This window comes from Hippopotamus amphibius, chromosome 1 (genome assembly GCF_030028045.1).
Source record: "Hippopotamus amphibius kiboko isolate mHipAmp2 chromosome 1, mHipAmp2.hap2, whole genome shotgun sequence".
Taxonomy (NCBI): domain Eukaryota; kingdom Metazoa; phylum Chordata; class Mammalia; order Artiodactyla; family Hippopotamidae; genus Hippopotamus; species Hippopotamus amphibius.
The window spans coordinates 20,383,852-20,410,561 of NC_080186.1; the positions used below are offsets into that span (position 1 = coordinate 20,383,852).

Consider the following 26,710-nt stretch of genomic DNA (forward strand, 5'->3'; position numbering starts at 1 on the left):
TGAAATTTGAGAACCGCTGGCACAGAGGTTAAGAACACGGGCTCTGGGATCAGAGAGATGTTGAATTCTGGCTTTGTTAGTTGCTTTGCGCAAATCTTTTAACTTTCTAGGCCTCAGTTTACTGGGAATTCCCTGGCGGTCCAGTGGTTTGGACTCCATACTTTCACTGCCGAGGGCCCAGGTTCAATCCCTGGTCGGGAAACTAAGATCCCACAAACCACAGGGCACGCCCCCCCCCCAAAAAAAAAGCCTCAGTTTACTCTTCTGTAAAATGGGACTAATAACAGAACCCTCCTCAGAGAGTAGTGGTCAGGCCACAGTGCCCGGAATACAACCCACGCTCAGTAAACTTTAGCCATTACTCTTATTTAAATAAACAACTTGCAGCAAATGACGATGGAAGAAAGTGATTCCCCTGGAGATCTGAGGGTAATGGCTGTCTCCCTGTTTTTCCTAGACCAACAACAGCCATGCCCTTTATTTTCTGGAGGTGCTGCTTCTGCAGGTTCACCACGACATTACCAATACTGACTCTACAACGCTCAGCTTCAGCTGCACATACCCTCTGGTGGTGAATGTGAGCCAGACTAACCCTTACCCAGTGGTCTCCTTCCCGTGAGTTCTTTTCTGTCAGCTGCCTGTTGGGCTGGGCCCTGTGGAGGCTCGTGAGTTCCCACTGCTACCTATAATCCAGGCAAAAGGAATCAACACCCTCAGGATGTTGGCCCCCCATGCCCACCCACAAATCCTAGGTACCTCTTAGATTGAGACCCAAAGTATTAGTGGAAGAAAAAGATGCTTCTATGAAGAAATGCATTATGGGTTGTTTATGTAAATCACCTTGAGGTAGGATGGCTTGGATGGCTTCAAGGGTCCTGGGGTCTGGGGATCTATGATGTGGCCCTTCACTTTTTAGGAGGTCCAGGAGGAAGATCAGCAGATTTGCTCCTCCCCTCCCCTGGTTCTCTATGGTTACCAGTGCTCAGTGACCTAGGGTGCAAGGCAGAAGGCGAATGATGCCCCTACCTCTAGGGTTCTGTGGTGAGGATCTCATTCCCTTCTTTCTCCAGATATACCACCATCCATATTCCGGGCACTGGGGACACCATTGTCATCCTGGGCATCTTCACAGATCCTCAGCTCTCTTCTCCACTTGAGAACAGACCAGTCCCCCTTGGCAAGCCTCTCTACATGGTCCTCAGAGCCACAAGCAGTGACCCAGACAGATTTGCCCTGGTGGCCAATGAGGTCTTTGCCAGCACCAACATCTCCAGGACGGGTGCTGTTAAGGCCACATACTACTTTGTGAAGGAGAGGTAAGTATCTGTTGGGCCCTGGTAACCTCCTTTCAGTGCCACACTAGGTCTTGGACTGTGGCTTGTGCTAGATGGTTTTGTATCCACAAGCACAGATCCTGTCACTCTTCTCTGTATTGCTGGTACATACACAGTGGGAGAAAGTAAGTGCTGGGTGAATGTTTGTTGAAAAAAATGCAAATATTGTTACCATTCCCAGTTTTCAGATGAGTAAACTAAGATGCTGGGAGATTAAGGTCTGTCCAACATCACAGCCGATTAATGACACGTTCCTTGTATTTTTTCCTCAAACAATCACTGAGGACCCACAGTGACAAAAGTAAACAACAAAAACAAAACCAACATTTCAGGGTGATATACACTGCATAATATATTGACATTTATTCCACGCCAGGCATTGTTGAAATCACTTCACATATAGTAACTCACTTGAGCCTCACAACACACTGTATGAGATAGTTATATTTTTGTTCCCCTTTTATAGATGGAGAAACTTAGGCTCAGTTCACACAACTCATAAGTGGTAGACCTTGCTAAGTGCTGCGCCAAGTCCTTACCCTCAACAGCTCATGATCTAGGGAAGGAGCTGTGTCTCCTGCCTCCTGGTTGTATTTCATTATTATTAACAAGTCTTTGCAGAGCAAAGTCTTAATAAGACTTGCTTGTTATTATTAGCAAGTCTTAACAGTGAATCATTCATTACCTCATTTATTCCTGCAAACAACCCCGTGAAGTATTATTTCCGCCACTTTAAAGATGAGGGGATTAGAGAAGATTCAAAGTTTAATGACTAGACCAAGCTCATAATTCTGGTCTACTCATGCTCCAGAGTCCTGGTTCTGAAACACCACCAAATCCATCCTACCATGCAATTCTTCCTTTGTCAGGAGGAAAGAGAACCTAGTGATTAAGGGTATGGGTGGGCACTGCAGCCAGGTTGATACCTGAAGAAACTTAGACAACCTACTTAACTTCTCTAAGCCTCTGTTTCCTCATCTTTAAAAAAGAAAAGGACTGGGAATTCCCTGGCGATTCAGTGGTTAGGAAATGGCGCTTTCACTGCCATGACCACTAAGATCCTGCAGGCCACATGGTGTGGCAAAAAAAAAAAAAAAAAAAAAAGGAGGTGGAGGAGGAGAGGAGGAGAAGGAGGAGAAAAAGAAAAGGACCATCAAGGGGGGAAACTAGAATGGATTTATTGATGGTGAGCTTGAGTCCTGGAATAAAGATCCCAGGGTAAAAAAAGACTAAATGGGAGTCAGGAAGTACAAGGGCGAGATTTCAGAGAGGTGACTCCCTAAAGCCCACAGGAGGTAGCACCTGTGTGGACAGGTAACTCCGTGGGAAGATAATTTGCTGTCCCTTAGGCTTTTGCATTGGCTGTATTCTCTTCCTGGAATCCTCAACTCCCTGATATTCACATGGAAAATTCTAATCTCCTTAGTCTTTGCTAAAATGGCACCATTTCAATGAAACCTACCTCCCCCCTGCTATTTAAAATTGCAACTACCCTCCACTCATCCAGTCTAGATCCTTCTTTCTTTCTTCTATCTACTTATCACCTCCTATTATATACTATATTATATGAGCTCATTTACTTTTTTTATTAAGTTATTTATTGTCTGTCTCCCCTCAGCCACAGGAGAATAGGAGGTTTGGTCTGTTTTGTTCACTTAGTTCTCTAATTCTCCCAAGCACCTAGAACAGAGCCCATGTATAGTAAGACTTTCGTTCTGCCCACGGACTCTACACCACAGGCCTATCCAAATATTACCAGTTATAGTGAAGGGGTTAACATTTAGGTTATTGTCGCCTCAAAAAGTCACCATGACAATAATGTGAATAGTTATTGAACAGGCCACTATCTCCAAACCTCTTAGCTCAGAATTTTCTATGTCTACCAGGGTTTCCCCCAGTAACTGAGGTTTCCTTTTTTAATGTGGAGAAGTTACTGCTAATAAGTGATCACTGATAAACTATGCCCGGTCAAGACGCAAACTTTATGGAAAGGGGACAGCCTTAGGGGAAAAAAAATTTTAAGTTCATTTTACCTTGATTTACTACCACCACACCGCCAAGATAATAATAGAAGTAAGAGGGGAAGGAGAAGAAAGAAGACAGAGGGAGAGAAAAGATGTTTAAAAAAAAAAGGAAAGAGAAAGAAAGAAAAAAGGGAGGGAGAGAGAGAGGGAAGGGGAGAGGGAAAGCGGAAGAAAGGCAGGAAGGAAGAAAGAGAGAGAAAGAAAGAAAGAAAGGAAAGCAGGAGGGGGGCAAAATTATTGTCTTCCTCCTAGGACTGATGTGAGGATGAAGTAACGCATGGAAATTTTCATTATGAGACCTAGCATCCACACCCACACAGGACAAGCAAAAAAGGGGAAATCAGTGTTTGCCAGGGCTCCTAACAGTGGGTGACGCCTCCTTTCTCCATAGCTGCCCAGCCAGCGACCGGCTGCTCGGGGGCCTGCGGGCCAACGGGGCCTCCCTGGAAGTGACGCTAGCCTTCAACCTATTCCGCTTCTCGACCAGCGATATGCTCTACCTGCACGGCCGAGTGACCCTGTGTGACAAGCAGGCGGGACGCCCGTGTCCGCCGGTGAGCGGTCAGCCCTAGAGGCTCCGGGCAGTCGCTGTAGCCGCCGCCGGGTGGCTAGCTGGGGAGCCAGACTCCCAGCGCTGCTGTCATCCTGGGGGCGGGACTAAGGAGGGGCCTAGAGGGCGGTGGTGCTGGGGATTGGCCTATCCTGCAGGGGCGGGTCAGGGGGCGGGGCCGAGGGCGAGGGGCCTTGGGGATCGACTTAAAGGGCAGGATTTTGGTGAACTCACTGGGGCTGCCTGGGGGTCTCAGACAACGGCCCGTCCAGGCTAGGGGTGAGGGGAGCGGGGAAGACCTCTCTACCCATCTGCTGTGTCCCCGCAGACTTGTAGTCAGAAGAGTCCGCCTGGGAGGAATCGAGCCTGGGAGATCTCAGCTCTGGAGGGCCTGAATAGCGGCGCTGGCTGGCTGGTGTTCGGGCCCATTCGATTAAATGGTAACTGCATCATGTGGGGGGCCTCCTTGACTCCTATTCCAGATTTTCCCACTGACCTGCTCTGAGACCCCAACCCTTCACTTGAGCCCCTTCCTACCTGCGTGTCCTCAAACTCCTCCCTCAGTTCTAGTCCGTATCCTCCCCCAGCCCATATCCTCCTCGGCTCCTCCTTTGCTCTGGAGAGATCTCCTCCCTCCCCCGGTCCCGTTCTGTTCTCACTCATTAAACTTCTCTCTTCCCATTCTCATCTTTCCTGCCACACCAGACCAGTCTTCTACCAGTCTGTTTGTCCCTTGTGCCAGTATGCTTTTGTAAATCCTCCTTGCTGGTCTGAAACTATTTCTCCCTTCTCTCTATTCCCTGACAACTTTCCAAAGCTCTGACCCTCATGGGAAAGCGTATCTTCTTAGTAAGTCCTTTAGAGGCAGAGGGTTCATCATCACACCCTTCTGAATCCCTGCTTCAAGGAAGGGTCCTTTTGCCCAATCTTTCAATGATGGGAGCGTGCTGACCTTTTACTGTCAGGATGCCTTATTAAGCTTAATCTTCCTTCCTTTGTGGTTTCAGAGCCCAGTGCCTCCAGCAGCAGGAGTATGGCAGGTTGGTACACAGGGATGGCTGTGATAAAGTTCTGATGACTGCACCAGGGTCTGGGGGTACACACTGGCTTAGGGAGGGTACTGGTCTTGGATCTTGTCTCTGCTTAACAGTATGTGACTTGGGAGAAGTCAGTTACCCTAAGTCTCAGCTTCCTCCGCCATACACGGCAGAGTTGTCATTGTGAGGTTGTTGGTAGTCATAGTTAGATTTTTGTCCCTCATCAGAACCTGAGGCTATCCAGAAATGATTTAGAGTAGGGGTTGAAGTTTCAAGATACAAGGCCAGGGAGGCGACAACAAGTGGGAGGGACTGAGTGGGGTCCACACTGAACTAGAGAGTTCATTTCTGTATCTCCAACCACCTCACCCGCAGTCTAACAGAGACTTGTGCACAGTCCCAGGAAAGCTTTGTTGAAAGAATGCATAAGTGACTTACTAAATAATCCCCAAAGTGGAGTATCTAAGCCTATAAAGTTTCCCAGGCTCTCAAAGCCACCTAATTCTGCTTTGTAATCATTTCTTTCTTTTCTGCAGGATCCTGGATGGCCATCTTTCTTCTGGTGGTGATAGGTTGGATGCTAGGATAAAATCCTGCCCAGACACCTCCCCCAACTCTAGTCCTTAGCCTTTAGTTTAGTTGCCTGAGTCAAGGGTAGGGTGGAGGAAGATTTAGGGAGAGGCAAGTAGTCCGTCCTCTTGTTAGGGACCAGAGAGGTTGAGGGTGAAGATGGAATCCATGTGTGACCCAACTACTGTCTGGTAAGGAGTGTGACCACTGAGCCTTGGGCAGTGCTTCCTCGTCCCACATTCCCTTCCCATCTCTGGAACTCTTCCAGGGGTGGGATTGGCCAGCCCTGTATGGTAAGGGGCAGGGCAGAGGGTATGGCCAATAAACAGCAGGGAACTTTCCTACTTTGTCTGACTCCTTTTCTGTGTTATCAGACCACAAAGCTTCAAGGCTTTAGGAAGAATGGTGTGTTTGTGTGTGTGTGTGTGCATACATGTGAGAATGTGTGTACATGTGAGAAGTGACTTTGTTCTCTATGGGTCTCAGTTCCCCCATTTGTAAAATGAAAGAATTTGACCACATGATCTCTGCTTCAACATGGGGACTCCATGACTCTCATTCTAAGGTAAGTTGCTGGGCCTTGGCCAGCTCATTCCAAGTCTCCTTTCTTCTGCACAACGGGCAAGAACTATCCAATTTCAGAATTAGGATTAAATGTGTCCATATAATATTATTCTGAACATTAATTATTTCCAACCTCATTAACTCCCCTTTCCTAATAGAGGGTGGATACAGGCAACAATGTGCTATCATTTATTTATTTAAAAACAGGTTGGAATCTACATGTTAGGCCCTTGGAGATTCAGTAGTACACAAGACACAGGCTTTAACCTTATAGAGAGGACAGTTGAGTGCAGGAAGTAGGTGGTGTGGATTGGGAAGCAGGATAGGCTTTAGAAGTTGACAGAGATGGCACTTCTGCAAAATCACAAGAAGGCCCTGTGCCTCTTTTTGTTGTTTCACTTTTGAAATACTACTTTTATTGATATCTATGATCATTGTAACGTGGACCTTTTTTTTTTTAAGTCTTTATTGAATTTGTTACAATACTGCTTCAGTTTTATGTTTTTTTGGTTTTTTGCCATGAGGCATGTGGGATCTTAGCTCCCAGACCAGAGACTGAACTGCACCCCCTGCATTGGAAGGCAAAGTCTTAACCACTGGACCACCAGGGAAGTCCCCTATGATCATTTTAGAAATTAATTTCTAGGGAAAATATGTTGTTACAAGCAACAAAATAAAAATTAAATTTAACAGTCTTAACATTTCATTTGCAAAATCTTTTCTTGTCATTTAATGGTTTAACAGCTCCAGAAAAAAATTAAGTCAAATGATCAATCCATTATTATTTTTTCATGTACATAAAAATCACACACTTATTAAATCAGTACAATTAATTACATTTCACTGGGTATTCATATTCACTTTATAAGTCCGGAGCAGAAACTGTTTAAATAGCCCTGCTGACAAAGGCTATATTTAAAATATATCATAAATGATAAAGGAAAAATATCATTGACTATATTATGCTTAAATACATCAAAAAGAAAACAGAATGAAACAAAGTGAAGTTAACAAGGAAGCTATTGAACTTAAACTATACTTAGTTGACCATGTTAAAGAAGCCTCTGTGCTGTGTAACAATAGATGCTTATAAAATAATCCACCTAACAACACTTAATGCATGTGAAAATAGCTCTAATTACATGATTATGAAGGTGCAGTTAGTTTATTTTCTCACTTTCCTTGGTTAAATTGGGGTGGGACCTAACTGGCCAACTCTAGTCTTCTTTCAGTCATGTCAGGTGATAGTTCCATTTGTATATCTTATTAAAATATGCAGCAAGCTTTTTAAAATAATAAAGTAACTGAAGATTTGACTATCTCATAACTAAAAATTATGAATATTCTCTGAAATTAGTACCAAAAGTCTTCATTAAAATATAAATGAGGAGCCATTCACATTCAAAAATTGGTAATATAATAATGGAGTTACTTTTAAAATATTGATACCCATTGGAGAAAACTGTACAAACGTACTGTTTGCCAACTGTAAATTTAAATCTCAGCACTTCCCCTGTTTCCAGTCTGCTTTCTCTTCCATCCTCTGTATCAGCTCTTCAAATCTTCCCCATTCTTCTCAGCCTTCAACATGCCTCTGTTCCCTCCTTTCTTACAGATGCTTTTCACCAAAGAAGTAGAAGCCATCAAGTGGGTGTTCCCACCACCCACCAGCCTATTTCCTACCCACCAGTCCACAAATTTATTCATTTAGAAACCTGTCTTTACCATTTATATTTTTATAAAGGCTTCTGGTCTTAATTTCAGAGAATACTCCCTAAATTCATCTATCATATCATACCCAGATTCATTATCCATTAAATCTGCTATTTTCTACATTCTGTATTCTTACCTTAAAACATTATAAGAGGGCTTCCCTGGTGGCACAGTGGTTAAGAATCTGCCTGCCAATTCAGGGAACACGGGTTCAAGCCCTGGGCTGGGAAGGTCCCACATGCCGCAGAGCAACTAAGCCTGTGTGCCACAACTACTGAGCCTGCGTGCTAGAGCCTGTGAGCCACAACTAATGAGCCCACACACTGCAACTACTGAAGGCTGCACGCCTAGAGCCTGTGCTCCCTACCAAGAGAAGCGACGGCAATGAGAAGCCCTTGCACTGAAATGAAGAGTATAGCCCCTATTGTCCAAAACTAGACAAAGCCCGTGCGCAACAACGAAGACCCAACGCAGCCAAAAATAAATAAATAATAAAGTAAATCTTAAGAAAAAAAAACGACTGTAAGAGAGGGCAAGTGATAGAACTTTGGAGTATATCCCCAGAGCCCTTCTTCTAGAATGAATTTGGACCAGTAATTAACTCTTTATGTCTGTTTCTTCAAAGTTAAGAAATCACACAATTTTTATTTTTGTTTTATTAATTGACATATAGCCCTGTATAAGTTTAAAATGTACAGCATAATGACTTCACTTAACATACATCATGAAATGATTATCACAAATTTAGTGAATATACATCATCTCATACAGATGCAAAAGTAAAGAAATAAAAAATATTTTTCCTTGTGATGAGAACTCAGGATTTACTCTCTCATATATAAAATATGCACTGTTAGTTATACTTACTATGTTGTATCACACAACTTTTTAATGCCTCGCCCCCCCAAGTCGAGTTTCCAGATACCTGGAATTTTACTATACTTTGGCTGATGGCTTTGTTTTTCCTTTTATAAACAATTTCAGTCTGAATCTTCAAATATATATATATATTTTAAATAAATTTATTTATTTATTTATTTTATTGGCTGTGTTGGGTCTTTTTTTGTTGTTGTCCGCGGGCTTTCTTTTTAGTTGCGGTGAGTGGCGGCTACTCTTCGTTGTGGTGCGCGCGCTCCTCACTGCCGTGGCTGCTCTTGTTGCGGAGCCCTGGGCTCTAGGCGCGTGGGCTTCAGTAGTTGCAGTGCATGGGCTCAATAGTTGTGGCTTACGGGCTCTAAAGCACAGGCTCAATAGTTGTGGCGCAGGGGCTTAGTTGCTTGGAGGCATGTGGGATCTTCCTGGAGCAGGGATCGAGCCTGTGCCCCCTGCATTGGCAGGCGGATTCTCAACCACTGCGCCACCTAGGAAGCCCTTCAAGTATATATTAATGCAAATAAACAGTTCCTTTTCCTAAGGACCGAGTTTGAGTAGGGAGGCAAGCTTGATCCCTTGCCCTTCAACCTGAGTCCTGGTCAGAGACTGACCACTCACTAACCCAGACCAAGTCCTGACCCTGACAGGACAGTGACCCTGGCCACACCCTAACTCCTGGTCACAACGTGACCCCCTGCTTCAGGTGGGAGTACTGATAGGCAGTGAGGAATAGGAGGAAGGTGGGCAGCTTGGGTGAGATCCCGGAATGAGCCGCGCTGGCTGCCAGCTTCTCAATCCGCACAGGCCCAAGCTGGCTACTTCAGGCCCGGGTGAGCAGGGCTCCGCCCACAGGCGAGACCCGCCAAGAGGCGAACGCGACGGCGAAGAGCCGCGGCGAGCTCATGCGCAGAGAGATCCACTCGGTCTCTGCGCCGAGGATGGCGTGCAGGGGCGGGACACCCGCGCGGCCCGACTCCTGATTGGTCGCAGAGAACAGAAAGGGGCGGGGCCGGGGCGGCGCGCGCTCTGAGGCGCGCGGCCTGGCGGGTGTGTAACGGCCGTTAGGCTAACTGAAGGGCCCAACCGTCGTCCGTAGCCGACGTGGTGGCAGCGGTTGGTGTCCCTGAGTGAGGGATTTCGCTGCCCGCTTTCAAGCTCACGTAAGTCCTCCTCCCTTCAGGGGCCCCCGTCGGACTGACATACCCTGTCCCCACCTTGGAGAGCCTCGGCGGAGCCTCAGGCACTCTCGACCTGGCTCCGTTGAGGGGCGGGGAGGGGGGCCGCGGGGGAACGTGGCGCGTGCGCAGAGCGACTGAGCCATCCGCCTTGGGTCTCTCACGCCCCAGCTTTTTGAAATAATGCCCGGCGCACGCCTCCTTGGGTTTCGGTCGCCTCCCGCCGTCCCTCACTCCGCAGCAGTTGCGGGACCTCTGTGAAGGACGGACCCAGTGCCGGTCGCCAGGGCGGGAGGGAAGTTGCTTGCCCTCCAGGAGCGCGCAGCCCCGGGAGAGGAGTAGACGTCCCCCGGGTGGTTGCTTGGCCAGCACTCAGGAGTGCAGGGTGGAGAAGTAGAGGAGCGCGCACCCCGAGGCGCCCACGGAGTCCGAGGGGGCGGGGAGCCCTCCGCAAGGAAGTGAAGTTTGAGCCGAGATTTGGAGAATGAATAGGGAAGGAAAGTTGGGGGGGCAGAAAGCACTTGTGAAGACGTTAGGCTGGAGTTTCTCAGCCGCCGCGATTTTGCCCCCCATGGGATAGTTGACCGTGTCTGGAGACATTTTTGGTTCTCCCAACTCGGGGATTGCTCCCGGCATCTGATGGGTAGAAGTCAGGGGTGCTTCTAAACAGCCTGCAGTGTACAGGACCGCCCCGCATCAAAGACTTACCCGAGCTGGCTCTCTGGATGAACAGAAAGTGTGTTAAAGCTTATTTATGCAACAGAAGGAGTTCGACACTTATTTCATCACATTAAACCGGGAGGATCAGAACCCCGTTTGTCTTTTACACCAGTCTACTTCCACCACATGGCACAGAGCCAGGCAAATAGGCACTCAGTTAATTTTGGTTGATGAATTGAATATTGTTTATTGGGAAGGGAGGAGTAGTCATACAAGGACGACTAAGAGAACCACACTTTGTTACTTGCGCTTAGGCCTTGTCTGCTTCATAATGATCTGGTGGTGTTCAGGCCTTGTTCTTTGTAAAAGCAACATCTTCGCAAGGATTTGGCTTCTCTTTCTTTAGGTCTGGTTTAATGAATGAGCAAGGCAATGAAAATAATGTGATGGTGTGAGATTCTTAGTGTGTCTGTCAGCTGTCTGTGTATCCCTTCAAATCCTCTTCTGTCTTGATGTGGTTCTCTCAACAGCTGCCAAATGTGTTCCACACTGAGATTATAATTCTTCGAGGGGAGAAATGCATATAACAGTCAAAATCTAATTCTTGGGTAGCAACTTGGGAAATAGAGCCTGGGTGGTGACCAAGGGCAGAGTGAAGAAGTTATGTGAGCTGCCTCTGCTCCTGACTGCTTTGGGGCTTGCAGCTCTGGTTATGTCTGAGGCAGAAACTCCAACTTGTGGTGCCTTAGTAACTTCCTTTCTTTCTTTTTTTTTAAAAATAAATTTATTTATTTTATTTATTGTTTCTGTTGGTCTTCATTGTTGCACGTGGGCTTTCTCTAGTTGCTGCTAGCAAGGGCTACTCTTCGTTGTGGTGCATGGGCTTCTCATTGCAGTGGCTTCTCTTCTTCCGGATCACAGGCGCGCGGGCTTCAGTAGTTGTGGTGCATGGGTTTAGTTGCTCTGCTGCATGTGGGATCTTCCTGGACCAGGGATCGAACCTGTGTCCCCTGCATTGGCAGGCGGATTCTTAATCACTGTGCCAACCAAGGAGGGCCCCGTTGTTTCCTTTTATAACACAGAGACAGAATGCTGACCAGACTCCTATAGCATTAGAGCACAGTCCTAACTTTGAAACCTCTTCCTAACTGTACAGCCTTCACCTCTCTAATCCTTATTTTCTCATCCATAAAATGAGGATAATAATAGTAACTACCTCATAGGTTTGATATGAGCATTAAACATGACATGATACTATAGAATCTTTAGCAGAGTGCTTGATGAGTAGTAAAGACAGGCACACCTCAGAGATATTACTGGTAGGATTCCAGACCACTGCAATAAAGTGAGACACAAATTTTTTCGGTTTCCCAGTGCATATATAAGTTATGTTTACACTATACTGTAGTCTATTAAGTACACAATAGCATTGTGTCTTTTAAAAATCTCTGTGCATTGATGAAAAAATCCTTTATTGATAAAAAATGCTAACCATCATCTGAGCCGTCAGTGATTCGTAATCTTTTTGCTAGTTTGCTAGTGGAGGATTCTGCCTAGATGACTGAACAGGGTGGTGGTTGCTGAAGGTTGGGGTGGCTGTGGCAATTTATTCAAATAAGACAGAAGTGAAATTTGCTTCATTGATTGACTTTTCACAAACGATTTTTCTATAATATGCAATGCTGTTTGATAGTATTTTCCCCATAGTGGAACTTCTTTCAGCATTGGAGTCAATCCTCTCAAACCCTGCTGCTGCTTTATCAACTAAATTTATGTAATATTCTAAATCCTTTGCTGTCATTTCGACAGTCTTGACAGCATCTTCACCAGGAGTAGTTCCGGCTCAAGAAACCACTTCCTTTGTTCATCCATAAGAAGCAACTCCTCATCTGTCAACATTTTTTTTTCTTCAGATCTTTGAGTATAATTGTTTTACAGTGTTGTGCCAATTTCCACTGTACAACAAAGTGAATCAACTGTATTTATTTATATATATATGTATATATCCCGTTAAAAGTTTTATCATGAGATTGCAGCAATTCAGTCACATCTTCAGGCTCCACTTCTAGTTTTAGTCCTCTTGTTGTTTCCACCACATCTGCAGTTACAGTAGTAACATCAAAGATCACTGATCACAGATCACCATAACAGACTTAATAATGATGAAAAAGCTTGGAATATTTCAAGAATTAACAAAATGTGACACAGACACAAAGTGAGCAAGTGCTGTAGGAAAAAAGGCACCCATAGACTTGCTTAACACAGGCTTGCCGCAAAATCTTCAGTTTGTAAAAAATGCAGTCTGTGAAGCTCAGTAAAGTGAAGTTCAACAAAAAGATGTAAGCTCGTACTTAATACGTGTTAAATTTGTTGAATGAATAGTTCTGTTGTTTAAATGGCTTTGAAAATAGAAACTATGAATTTTAGGTGCTTCTTCTGTCTGCCTCCACTCATTCCTACCTTTCTTGGCTGTATAATTGGTTGTGTTACTTCTTATACATTCAGTTTTATTTCAAGAAGCCTGTCTCCTTCAAATGGTCCTAAAAATTTCCACCAGTAACCCATCTACTTCTGAACTTAAGGAGGAAGAAGTTAAGAATTATTTATCCTGTGCTGTTTTATGTTTTACTCCTTGGAGTTTTTTTTTTTAATTGAGATATAATTCACATACCATAAAATTCTATTTTATGTGTGTGCAATTCAGAGGTTTTAGTATATTGACAACCCATCATCACTATCTAATCTCAGAGCATTTTGATAACCCTAGTAAAAAACCCCATACCATTAGTAGTTGCTCCCCTTTTCCCCCGTCCCCACCCTCCTCTTAGTCCCTGGCCACCACTAATCTACTGTCTCTACAGATTTGCCAATTCTGGGCATTTCATATAAATGGAATTATACAATATGTGGCCTTTTGTTTTTGTCCTCCTTCACTTAGTATATTTTAAGTGTCCACCCGTGTTGTAGCAGGTATCAGTACTTCATTCCTTTTTGTTGCCTAGTGATATTCCATTGTGTGGATATACCACATTTTATTTATCCATCAGCTAATGGACATTTGAGTTCTTTCTGCCTTTTGGCTACTATAAATAATGCTGCTGTGAAGATTCATGTACAAGATTTTGTGTTGACATGTGTTCTTATTTCTCTTGAATATATACCTAGGAGTGGAACTACTGAGTCATAGGGTAACTCCATGTTTAGCTGAGGTTTTTTTTGTCACCCCATTTTCAACTCTGAATTTGGAAAGGTCTCAGAATCCAGTGGGCCTACCGTTTTGTTATATCTTAAAGAAAGGGGGACTTCCTTGGTGGTCCAGTGGTTAAGACTCTGAGCTTCCAATGCAGGGGGTGTGGATTCCATCCCTGGTTGGGGAACTAAGATCCTACATGCTGCGTGGTGCAGCCAGGCCAAAATAAAATAAAATAAAAATCCTTTGTTTGATCAGATCTGGAGGGAAAAACCCTTTTTAAAAAAAAAAGGGGAGGAGAAAAGATGGCGGTGAAGTAGAGAGACGTGGAGTGCATCCCTCTCCACAGATGCATTGGGAATGCACGGAAGGACGCAGTAATTCCCACAGAGAACCAGCTGAACACCAGCAGACGGCCTCGGACACCAGAAAGGGCTGCGGGGAGCCCGACATAGCCGGTAGGGAGGCATCTACGACGGCTCAAAGAGGGTGAAGCGGCGGAGCTGTGGCAGACGGGAGAGAGTGAGAAACATACGGAGGGTCCGCAGCGCAGCTCAGCGTTCCCGGACCAAGACATCGATCCGCGGCTGAACGGAGGGTCCAGGAGCGGGAGCGTGGGAACCGGAGAGCTGGTTCAGGGTGAGAAACATTGTTGCCAGTAGGGTGACGGAACAAGAGGACAGGAGGGAGGAGGCCCGCGGAGAGGAGTGCCCGTCCCTGAGAGCTGCCCGGCCATGATGGCGGCTGGAGGCTGCAGGCTCACGGGCAGGGGGGAGGAGCCGCGAGCGTAGCCTCTCCCTCTCTTTGGCGCCTCTGCAACAGGCAGTGGAGAGACGCCAGTGGGCCACCTAAGGCACTCAGGGATAACAAGCACCCTCAGGCACTCGGGCGGGACTAGATTAAAACCCCTTGCAACGCCAGCAGCAGGGAGGCTGCCGAGAGAAAAAAAAAAAAAAAAAAAAAACAGCATCAAAAAGAAAAAAACCCTGAGAGAGGCCCAACTCTAAGACTTTCTGTTTACGCCTGAGCTACCAGCGCCCTCTGCAACAGGCACCTCCAAGCCTGACTGAAACAACAGTGCGCCACTGCTCACTCACTCCCAGGAGAAGGAGCCACTATTGTACCCTCTTCCTCCCCACACACCTACGCTTACAGACGAACAATAAAGGAATCTCTGCTGGTCACAGAATAAAGCAAGAAAAACCCAAGGCAAGGAGAAGGACACTTACAGCTGAGACGCTAAGGAAACAGAAATAGTAGTATCAATACCTATTGAACTGGTCCATTCTGGGATCAGTTCTGGATTTTTTTTTTCTTTCTCTCTCTCTCTTTTTTTTTTTTTGGATTTATTAAATACGATCTTAGCCCTAAGGGATCTACAAGTTTTATAACATAATTTTTTAATGATATTTTTTATTCTTTTTTTTTTTTTTTTGCCTTTTTATATACTTCTATATCTAGCTAAGTTTTTGGTAGTATGGACAAAATATCTCTCATACTTTCCTTTCATCCCTATCTTTTATACATTTTTATTCCTTTCTTTTTATTTGCATATTTCCAACCACATTAAGCTCTTCTGTTCCCCTTTCTTCCAGCCATTTTAAGTTTATTTTATCTTAACATACTTATAAGCAACACTAGCGGTCTGCTCAGACTCCTTGCTCTATTCTCCAGATGACGCGCTGCCTTGGTATTTAATAATAGGCTTTTGTCTTTATCTTAGTTCTTAGTACAGTTGTCTAATTACATTCTGAGAATCTCCATTCTCTCTGGTGGTACTCCAGCTCTTTTCTATATTTGATCCTAGCTTACAAAATCTCCCTGGATTGATGTTTGTATGTGTAGGGTGTTATTTGTTGTTTGTTTGCTTTTGCTTTTGTCTCTGATTTGTTCTGTTTCAGTTGTCAATTTCTGCTGGGTTTCTCTTTGAATATCACTGGGGTTCTGTCAGGTCTTTCTAGAGCCTTATGACCTAACAGATTCAGTAATTGTGTGTCTTATACATGTATGTGTTTCCTAGACTTAATATTCGTTTAATCCAATACTTGGACATTAGTCTGAGGCTTGGACACTCTTCTATAAACACCTCTATCACCAGGACAAGCAACCCCAAAAGTTTGGACAACCATGAGGAAACAAAGAAACACCATGCAGGCAAAGGAGCAGGAAAAAAACCCACAAGACCAAATAAATGAGGAGGAAATAGGAAAAATGCCTGAAAAAGAATTTAGAGTAATGATAGTAAAAATGATACAAAATCTCGATAACAAAATAGAGAAAGTACAAGAAACAGTTCATAAGAACTCAGAAAAACAAACAGCAATGGATAACAAAATAACTGAAATTAAAAATACTCTAGATGCTATAACCAGCAGAATGACTGAGGCAGAAGAATGAATAAGTGAGTTGGAAGATAGAATGGGGGAAATAACTGCCACAGAGCAGGAAAAAGAAAAAGAATAAAAAGATTAGAAGACAGTCTCAGAGACCTCAGTGATAAGCTTAAACGTACCAACATTCGAATTATAGGCATCCCAGAAGAAGAAGAAAACAAGAAAGGGTCTGAGAAAATATTTGAAGAGGTTATAGTGGAAAACTTCCCCAACATGGGAAAGGAAATAATTCACCAAGTCCAAGAAGCACAGAGAGTCCCATACAGAATAAACCCAAGGAGAAATACACCAAGACACATATTAATCAAGCTAACGACAATTAAACACAAAGAAAAAATATTAAAAGCAGCAAGAGAAAAGCAACAAACAACATATAAGGGAAAACCCATAAGGATAACAGATGACCTTTCTACAGAAACTCTGCGGGCCAGAAGGGAATGGCAGGATATACTGAAAGTCCTGAAAGAGAGACACCTACAGCCAAGAATACTCTACCCAGCAAGAATCGCATTCAGATTTGAGGGAGAAATCAAAAGCTTTCCAGACAAGCAAAAGTTAAGAGAATTCAGCACCACCAAACCAGCCTTACAACAAGTGCTAAAGGAACTTCTCTAAGTAGGAAACACAAGAAAAGGAAAACACCTACAAATACAAACCCAAAACAATTAAGAAAATGGTAATTGGAACACACATGTCAATAATCACTTTAAATGTAAATGGATTAAATGCTCCAACCAAAAGACACAGACTGGCTGAATGGATACAAAAACAAGACCCTTCTATATGCTGCCTACAAGAAACCCACTTCAGACCAAGGGATACATATAGACTGAAAGTAAAGGGATGGAAAAAGATATTCCATGCAAATGGAAGTCAAAAGAAAGCTGGAGTAGCAATACTCATATCAGACAAATTAGACTTGAAAGTAAAGACTATTACAAGAGACAAGGAAGGACACTACATAATGATCAAGGGATCCATCCAAGAAGAACATATCACAATGGTAAATATCTATGCCCCCAATATAGGAGCACCTCAATACATAAGGCAAATGCTAACAGCTATAAAAGGGGACATCGACAGGAACACAATAATAGTGGGAGACTTGAACACCCCACTTACATCAATGGACAGATCATCCAAACAGAAAATAAATAAAGACACACAAGCTTTAAATGACACATTAGACCATCTCGACTTAATTGATATTTATAGGACATTCCATCCAAAAACGACAGACTACACTTTTTTCTCAAGTGCACACAGAACATTTTCCAGGATAGATCACATCTTGGGTCACAAATCAAACCTCAGCAAATTCAAGAAAATTGAAATCATATCAAGCATCTTCTCAGACCACAACGCCATGAGACTAGATATCAATTACAGGAAAAAAACTGCAAAAAATACAAACACATGGAGGCTAAATAATTCACTCTTAAACAACCAAGGAATCACTAAAGAAATCAAAGAGGAAATCAAAAAATATCTAGAAACAAATGACAACGAAAACACAACAACCCAAAACCTATGGGATGCAGCAAAAGCAGTTCTAAGAGGGAAGTTTATAGCAATACAGTCCTACCTTAAGAAACAAGAAAATGATCGAATAAACTACCTAACCTTACACCTAAAACAACTAGAGAAAGAAGAACAAAGAAACCCCAAAGTGAGCAGAAGGAAAGAAATCATAAAGATCAGAGCAGAAATAAATGAAAAAGAAAGGAAAGAAACCATAAGAAAAATAAATAAAACTAAAAGCTGGTTCTTTGAGAAGATTAACAAAATTGATAAACCATTGGCCAGACTCATCAAGAAAAAAAGGGAGAAGATGCAAATCAACAGAATTAGAAATGAAAAAGGAGAAGTAACAACGGACACCTCAGAAATACAAAACATCATGAGAGACTACTACAAGCAACTATATGCCAATAAATTGGATAACGTGGAAGAAATGGATACATTCTTAGAAAAATACAATCTTCCAAGACTGAACCAGGAAGAAATAGAAACCATGAACAGACCAATCACAAGTACGGAAATTGAGGCAGTGATTAAAAATCTCCCAACACACAAAAGCCCAGGACCAGATGGGTTCACGGGCGAATTCTATCAAACATTTCGAGAAGAGTTAACACCTATCCTTCTCAAACTCTTCCAAAATATTGCAGAAGGCGGAGCACTCCCAAACTCATTCTACGAGGCTACCATCACCCTGATACCAAAACCAGGCAAAGATGTCACAAAAAAAGAAAACTACAGACCAATATCACTGATGAATATAGATGCAAAAATCCTCAACAAAATACTAGCTAACAGACTGCAACAGCACATTAAAAAAAATCATACACCATGATCAAGTGGGGTTTATCCCTGAGATGCAAGGATTCTTCAATATACGCAAATCAATCAATGTGATACATCATATCAACAAATTGAAGGATAAAAACCATATGATCATTTCAATAGATGCAGAAAAAGCTTTTGACAAAGTTCAACATCCATTTATGATAAAAGCTCTCCAGAAAATGGGCATAGAAGGAAATTACCTCAACATAATAAAAGCCATATATGAAAAACCAAAAGCCAACATCGTTCTCAATGGGGAAAAACTGGAAGAATTCCCTCTAAGAACAGGAACAAGACAAGGGTGTCCACTCTCACCACTATTATTCAACATAGTTTTGGAAGTTTTAGCCACAGCAATCAGAGAAGAAAAAGAAATAAAAGGAATCCACATTGGAAAAGAAGAAGTAAAATTGTCACTCTTTGCAGATGACATGATATTATATATAGAAAACCCTAAAGACTCTACCAGAAAACTGCTAGCACTCATTGATGAGTTTAGTAAAGTAGCAGGATACAAAATTAATGCACAGAAATCTCTTGCATTCCTATACACTAACAATGGAAGAGCAGAAAGAGAAATTAAGGAAACTCTCCCATTCACCATTGCAACAAAAAGAATAAAATACCTAGGAATAAACCTGCCTAAGGAGGCAAAAGATCTGTATGCAGAAAACTTTAAGACATTGATGAAAGAAATCAAAGATGACACAAACAGATGGAGGGACATACAATGTTCCTGGATTGGAAGAATCAACATCGTGAAAATGACTGTACTACCCAAAGCAATTTACAGATTCAATGCAATCCCGATCAAATTACCAAAGGCATTTTTCACAGAACTAGAGCAAGAAATCTTACGATTTGTATGGAAACGCAAAAGACCCCGAATAGCCAAAGCAATCTTGAGAAGGAAAAATGGAGTTGGTGGAATCAGGCTTCCTGACTTCAAACTATACTACAAGGCCATAGTGATCAAGACAGTATGGTACTGGCACAAAAATAGAAAGGACGATCAATGGAATAGAATAGAGAACTCAGAAGTAAGCCCAAACACATATGGGCACCTTATCTTTGACAAAGGAGGCACGAGTATACAATGGAAAAAAGACAGCCTCTTCAATAAGTGGTGCTGGGAAAATTGGACAGCAACATGTAAAAGAATGAAATTAGAACACTTCCTAACACCATACACAAAAATAAACTCCAAATGGATTAAAGACCTACATGTAAGGCCAGACACTATAAAACTAGAGGAAAACATAGGCAGAACACTCTATGACATCCATCAAAGCAAGATCCTTTTTGACCCACCTCCTAGAATCATGGAAATAAAATCAAGAATAAACGAATGGGACCTCATGAAACTTAAAAGCTTTTGCACAGCAAAAGAAACCATAAACAAGACTAAAAGGCAACCCTCAGAATGGGAAAAAATAATTGCCTATGAAACAACGGACAAAGGATTAATCTCCAAAATATACAAGCAGCTCATGAAGCTTAATACCAAAAAAGCAAATAACCCAATCCACAAATGGGCAGAAGACCTAAATAGACATTTCTCCAAAGAAGACATACAGATGGCCAACAAACACATGAAAAGATGCTCAACATCACTCATCATCAGAGAAATGCAAGTCAAAGCCACAATGAGGTATCACCTCACACCAATCAGAATGGCCATCATCACAAAGTCTGGAAACCACAAATGTTGGAGAGGGTGTGGAGAAAAGGGAACTCTCCTGCATTGTTGGTGGGACTGTAAGTTGGTACAGCCACTATGGAAAACAATTTGGAGGTTCCTTAAAAAACTACAAATACAACTACCATATGATCCAGTAATCCCACTGCTGGGCATATACCCAAAGAAAACCATAATCCCAAAAGAAACTTGTACCATCATGTTTATTGCAGCACTATTCACAATAGCCAGGACATGGAAGCAACCTAAATGCCCATCAACAAATGAATGGATACAGAAGATGTGGCATATATATACAATGGAATATTACTCAGCTATAAAAAGGGATGAGATGGAGCTATATGTAATGAGGTGGATAGAACTACAATCTGTCATACAGAGTGAAGTAAGTCAGAAAGAGAAGGACAAATATTGTATGCTAACTCACATATACGGAATCTAAAAATGGTACTGATGAACTCAGTGACAAGAACAAGGACGCAGATAGAATGGACTGGAGAACTCGAGGTATGGGAGGGGGCAGGGGGTGAAGGGGAAACTGAGACGAAGCAAGAGAGTAGCACAGACATATATATACTACCAACTGTAAAATAGTCAGTGGGAAGTTGTTGTATAACAAAGGGAGTCCAACTCGAGGATGGAAGATGCCTTAGAGGACTGGGGCAGGGAGGGTGGGGGGGACTCGAGGCGGGGGAGTCAAGGAAGGGAGGGAATATGGGGATATGTGTATAAAAACAGATGATTGAACCTGGTGTACCCCCAAAAAAATTAAAAAAAAAAGGGATAAAAAATGCTTTTGATACTGACGATTCGATATCACTAGCAGGTAGAGGATCCTTCTGTGTCACCAAGAAAACACTGAATATTAGTAGCCATAAGTGGAAGCTTTTTAACTGAACAAAGTTTCTCTTACCCAATATGTGGAGACCTGGGATTTCAGGGGATGGTACAATTTCTGTTATAGATGCAGTGAATTAGTGAGGGTTTGGGTTGTTATTACTAAGAGAAAACTATAGAGGTCAGTAAAGCACAGTAGAGAAATAGTGCCATATAGCTTTTTTTTTTTTTTTCTCTCCAAAGTTACATTTCATCTCTGAGAGTTGTGTTCTGTCGATAGGGTTTGTCTCAAACTCTTTTGGGGCTCTTATAAATTCAAAGTTTCTAAATTCATACTTTATCTTCCAGGGACTATACTGTGTCACTTTTTATTAACATCAACTGCTAATATGATAAATATAATAAAAACATTAATTAAGCACTTAATATGTGTCAGGCACCATTGTAAGTTAATTCTAAATGAATTAGAATGAATTAGGTCCTGTCTTTATCCTCATTTTTATATGAGGGAGCTGAGGCACAAAGATATTAAGAAATTTTCCCAAGGTTACACAGTTAATACATTGCTCATGTCAGGCTCCAAACCCGAACTGTCTGATCAAGAGTCAGTACTCTGACCCACATCTCTTACTCTGTACTCCCTCTCAAGTACTATGCATATACAAGACATTATTATTATTTGCTCTTATTAGTTACAGATAATTAAAGCTTTCATTTACACAGATAGTAATCAGACTTATGCTGAATTCTCAGAACCTACCATTAGAATAAATATAAATGTTTTAAGGAATGGGGAAATGGGAAGAAAACCTCATGCTCCCAACTGAGGATTGGGGTTCTGCTTTTTTATGACCAAAAATTCTATCTTTGTACATCCTATGAATAACTTTCATTACTGGAGGAATTGGGGAATTCATTTTGTGTTAATCATAATTGAAGCTATGATACTTCACTGTTGGTTTGGTTATTTAGGTTTTTTCCCACCTCACTCTTCCATCCTGTTCCCCTGGGTAAGAAGATCCATGGCAATGTTTGTTAATTAAAAGTAACATTTAAAATTTTTGCAATGATTAGAGGGGTTCTAGACCCAGTAGGTTTGGTATTGGGAATCTCTATTTGGTTCTAGGTTTTTTCTTGCTTTAGGAGAAGTAGAGTGGAATATTGGGAGTTGCTTTGCCTTAAAAAAACATCCTTAGGATTAGTAAAGCATGTGGAATACTCTGTGTGTTTTTGACAGTTTCAGCTAAATGGGAACAAGTTATAGGGAATTAAAAGATAGTGGAGAGATCTCACTGGTTCTTTCATTCTACAGCTAGCTCAATAACTGTGTTGATGGCCATGCAGGAGAGATACCCAAGTGAGAAGATCTCTCATGCCACATCACCAGGTGAGTAGTCAAACTTTTCTGGGTTAAATTCTGACCTTTGCTCTGTTATTTTATAACAGGAATTTCTTTAAATGGAAATGCTGAACAAATAAGCATTGACGGAAATGCTGGCACTAAAAGAGCAAAAATGACATGGGGCTACATTGAATAGAAAAATAGGTCTCTCTGAGAGAACAACTGTTTATCTCTGGTCCTACATGGCTTCCAACAAGACCACGTGATTGATTGGGAGAGGAGGACACATAAAGGATTGAAACAAAATGACTTTGGAACATAGTTCCATTTGAAATCAGAAAAACACAGCATAAATTACTGTGTTCTATGTTGTCTTTGTAGTCCTGTGGGTGGGTCAGTCATCTGTTAGCCCACAAAGATTGGAATTCTTCTTGGATGCCAACAGTCTCACTTGTGTTGTCACTAGAGACTCAGGAATTTATCTCTAATATGGATTTACAAGATTTTGAAAGCTCAGTAGATATGCTAAGTTGATATGTTAAAAGTATGTATATGTATTTAATATATAAAAACATGTAAATATATATACACACTCAATAGACAATATTGAGTAGACATGGTATGTTCAAATAGGAAGTAGCATGTTAGAAAAATAACTTTTGAATTCTGGGGGATTTATGAAGAAAGGATTATATTTTATGGAATTTACGGTATGTTTTCTTTAACTTGAAAAATCCCACAGTGCCTTATAGTGGATATTTGGTAGATATGTTATATTCTCCTAGGCCTACTGCCTTGCATATAATAAGCACTTTTAAAAGCATTTGTTGCATCAATTTAAGATTCATTCAGTAAATATTTATTGAACATTGCTATGTGCCGTGCACTGTCCTAGGATTGAATTATACAATTTCTTATGACAATTATGTGTATAGTGCAAGTTTTTGGAATGTAGTAATCCCTGACAAAGCTCACTGCTTTTCTGATGACTTTGTTTTCAGTAGTCTCATTTGATTAGTAATGGCCTTAATATTGGATAAGGATGTTGCAGATAGGATGTGATATCAGCTTTCAAGCTTGAATTTTGAAATAATCATAAGTCTCTATAACTATACCAAAACATATTTTTATTTTAGCAAGTATCACTTTTAGAACTGATGTATGGAGTGGGTGAATAGAAAAGTGGTAGTGGTGAAGAAGATTTAGTTAACAGGGAGTGGTTTCCAGTATGAGGCCAGGAACATGATAATAGAGACCCTCAGTCAGTTTTCACTGTTTCAAAAGACCTGACAAATTGTCCCCGGACTAGAGAGATAATGTTGTATAGACTTACCAAGAGGTCAAGTTTCTTTGCTTCTGGCTAGAATTATGTTAATTTATTGTAGTAACACTGGCTAATCTTATTCTGATCAGAAGCTCTGATTTTTGGCTGTGTTTGCTATTAAAGATTGTTACAGGAACTTCCCTGGCGGTCCAGCGGTTAAGACTCTGGGCTTCCAATGCACGGGGCATGCGTTTAATCCCTGACTGGGAAACTGTTCCAAAAATTAAAAAAAAAAAGTTACGGATTTCTGTGTGTATGTAGATTCTTTCAAATAAGGCAGTCCACTGAGACCCAAAGAATAAAAGGAGTTCCTGGGGAAAGTGAGGTTGTCTTCAGTAGAAAGCAGAAGTAAGGGTAGCAAGAACGGGAGCAAATGTAGAAAGAAAGTAGGTTCAAAAGATGGGAGAAGCACTAAATCATAGTCTGTAGAACCATATTTTCTGATTTCAGCTCAAACTCCGACACTTTAAATGGATAAGTAGCTACTGTTACCTCTTTGTTTACATGGATCATCAGATAAAGTTTAGAAAAATTATAGTGGTTTTTAAAAAATAATTTGAATTTAACTCTTTGCTAGTATGTTAGTAAATCAAATATTTATTGAACACTTTGTATCTACCAGCCCTCAAACAGCAAGCTGATAAAGTCAAATAAATCTCATCAGTCTTGTTTCATCTTACCTGCTCAGAAATTTTAGTAGTTTCTTTGCATTGCCCCCCCCCCCGCCACCTCAAACTCTTCAGATTAATTGATAAGACTCACTTTTATCTATATTTACCCTACCCACAAGGTTACCCTGATTTAGTCAAGCAGTGGTTTTCAGCAGGGGACTGGATTGTCTGTTACTCTGCAGAGCATTTGGAAACATATGGGGTGTTTTCAAGTTTTATAGTGATGGTGGGATGGAATGAGGGCTGCTACTGGCATTTAGTAGATGGGGAGGGACTAGGGATGCTTAACCATACTGTAGTCTACAGACTATACATTGAAGAATCGTCAGGCCCAGAATGCCAAGAACACCTGTTGAGAAACCCTATAAGAGGAAGGAATGTGGGTATTGGAATTAGAACAACCTGGGTTCAAATCTCAGCTCTATCCTCTGTAAAATAGGGGTGGTAATACTTTTCAGTGAGTAGGTAGATGGGATCATGTTTATAAAGTGCTGTGACTTCTAGATTTCAAAGAATGGAGCCGCTGTTAACTATTAATGTCCCAGTACCCCTGGATTCCTGGCAGGTCTTGTTTCTTTCTTTGAACATTCTCACTTCTTATGATACTTCTATTTAAAAGTAACTAATTCAGAGTAGCTGAAATAGTCAGAGGAGAAAGAAAGGGGTGGGGTACCACTACTCTCTCATAGGTTTAAGTGGTTTTTTTTTTTTTTTTTTTTTTTGGTTTAAGTGATTTTTTAAAAAGTTTTGTGGGGTTACGTGAGCTGGTTCACACTAAAGGTGGGAAATGCCACTTGTTTCAGGTTCCAGTGTGATTCAGAAAGGCAATTCCCTGGGGACTGAATGGCAGACCCCAGTTATCTCGGAGGCCTTTCGGAGCCGCTTCAGCCGCTGTTCAAGTGTAGCTGACAGTGGGGACACAGCTATTGGCACATCATGCTCAGACATTGCAGAAGGTAAGTTTGGATTAATGATTTGATTACCAAAATGTGTTGTCATTTTCAAATTGTATTACAGGTATATTGTCGTTTCCAGAGTATTCATAAGTCAGTCCATTCAGTCAAGTAGTCTGCTTCATTCTTCTTATCCTGTGTTCCTCACAGCTCCCTTCCTCTCAACTTCTACTGTTTGTCTGTCTGAAACAACTTTTTTTTTTTTTTGGCTGTGTTGGGTTTTCATTGCTGCGTGTAGGCTTTTTTCTAGTTGTGGTGAACGGAGGCTACTCTTGGTTGTGGTGCATGGGCTTCTCATTGCAGTGACTTCTCTTGTGGCAGAGCATGGGCTCTAGGCACACGGGCTTCAGTAATTGCAGCACGCAGGCTCAGTAGTTGTGGCACATGGGCCAGGCCCTAGAGCTCGTGGGCTTCAGTAGTTGTGGCTCTTGGGTGCTTGAGCTCAGGCTCAGTAGTTGTGGCGCACAGGCTTAGTTGCTCCACAGCATGTGGGATCTTCCTGGACCAGGGATTGAACCTGTGTCCCCTGCATTGGCAGGTGGATTCTTAACCACTGCGTCTCGAGGGAAGTCCCTGAAACAACTTTCTAATAGGTTTCTTAGCATCAGGTCTTTCCCTCTCCTACCAGATTAATCTTCCTAAAAGCCTGATTTCACAGTTTCCCTTTCCTGCAAATCCTCAGTTGTATCTATTACTTGGAGGATAAAGGTCAGAGTCCTCAATTCTTTGATCTGGTCCTACTCCATTCAAACATATGTCTTATTGTCACCAGGTATGTTGTCTTAACTATGCTATGAGCAGAACCTGTTTTTTTGTGGGTTTTGTTGTGTCTGTTTGTTTGTTTTGGTACCTGAGCTCTTTCCTTCTTTAATATGGGCCCCTTTGTTCTATTCTCATCTCCTCTTGCCCCTCCCAGCTATGCTTATCTTATTTTTCATGATTTAATTGTCTGACAAAACTTTTCCTGTTCCTTCCTCCCATTACCTGATCTTCCTTTTTTTTTTTTTTTTTTTTTTAATTTATTTTTATTTTATTGGCAGTGTTCGGTCTTTTTTGCTGTGCACAGGCTTTCTTTTTTTTTTTAGTTGCAGTGAGTTGGGGCTACTCTTCATTGTGGTGTGCGGGCTCTTCATTGCCGTGGCTTCTCGTTGTGAAGCACGGGCTCTAGGCGCGTGGGCTTCAGTAGTTGCAGCACATGGGCTCAATAGTTGTGGCTCACAGGCTCTAAAGCGCAGGGTCAGTAGTTGTGGCGCACAGGCTTAGTTGCTCCGTGGCATGTGGGATCTTCCTGGAGCAGGGATCGAACCCATGTCCCCTGCATTGGCAGGCGGATTCGCAACCACTGCGCCACCTAGGAAGCCCTGATCTTCCTTTTTGCACTTTTATGTCTTTGTTTTTTCTGCCACTTGTTTTTGCACATAAGTATTAACTGTCAGGCTGTACTTTACAAGA

At 42.2% G+C, this 26,710-nt stretch overlaps 2 protein-coding genes across 5 annotated transcripts in view; both read left to right on the plus strand.

The window, feature by feature from the left end:
- The first annotated feature begins 396 nt into the window (after nucleotides 1-396).
- LOC130853363 (uromodulin-like) lies at nucleotides 397-6,067 on the plus strand. The gene is made up of 7 exons (XM_057735132.1): nucleotides 397-429; nucleotides 506-615; nucleotides 1,071-1,316; nucleotides 3,750-3,912; nucleotides 4,237-4,348; nucleotides 4,916-4,948; nucleotides 5,482-6,067. The coding sequence occupies exons 1-7, from the start codon at nucleotides 397-399 to the stop codon at nucleotides 5,532-5,534; spliced, it is 750 nt and encodes a 249-aa protein (XP_057591115.1). The 3' UTR covers nucleotides 5,535-6,067.
- A 3,633-nt stretch (nucleotides 6,068-9,700) lies between these two features.
- Nucleotides 9,701-26,710, plus strand: part of CEP85 (centrosomal protein 85) — a 38,653-nt gene continuing 21,643 nt past the window's right edge. For 2 of the 4 annotated variants that reach the window (XM_057700962.1, XM_057700989.1), the window contains exons 1-3: nucleotides 9,701-9,825; nucleotides 22,281-22,355; nucleotides 25,109-25,261. In XM_057700962.1, coding sequence (XP_057556945.1) covers nucleotides 22,301-22,355; nucleotides 25,109-25,261 — 208 coding nt within the window. In that variant the 5' untranslated portion in view covers nucleotides 9,701-9,825; nucleotides 22,281-22,300. Of the gene's footprint in view, nucleotides 9,826-13,948; nucleotides 14,330-22,280; nucleotides 22,356-25,108; nucleotides 25,262-26,710 lie in introns of all 4 variants that reach the window. The other 2 variants (XM_057700972.1, XM_057700979.1) reach the window with 2 other exon arrangements.

Bases quoted from the DNA above. Each gene is read 5' to 3' on its own strand.
- LOC130853363 (XM_057735132.1), top strand. From the start codon at position 397: ATGGAAGAAAGTGATTCCCCTGGAGATCTGAGG. The intron at 616-1,070 runs GTGAGTTCTTTT...TTCTTTCTCCAG, and splicing joins TACCCAGTGGTCTCCTTCCC to ATATACCACCATCCATATTC. The intron at 4,949-5,481 runs GTTGGTACACAG...TCTTTTCTGCAG, and splicing joins CAGCAGCAGGAGTATGGCAG to GATCCTGGATGGCCATCTTT.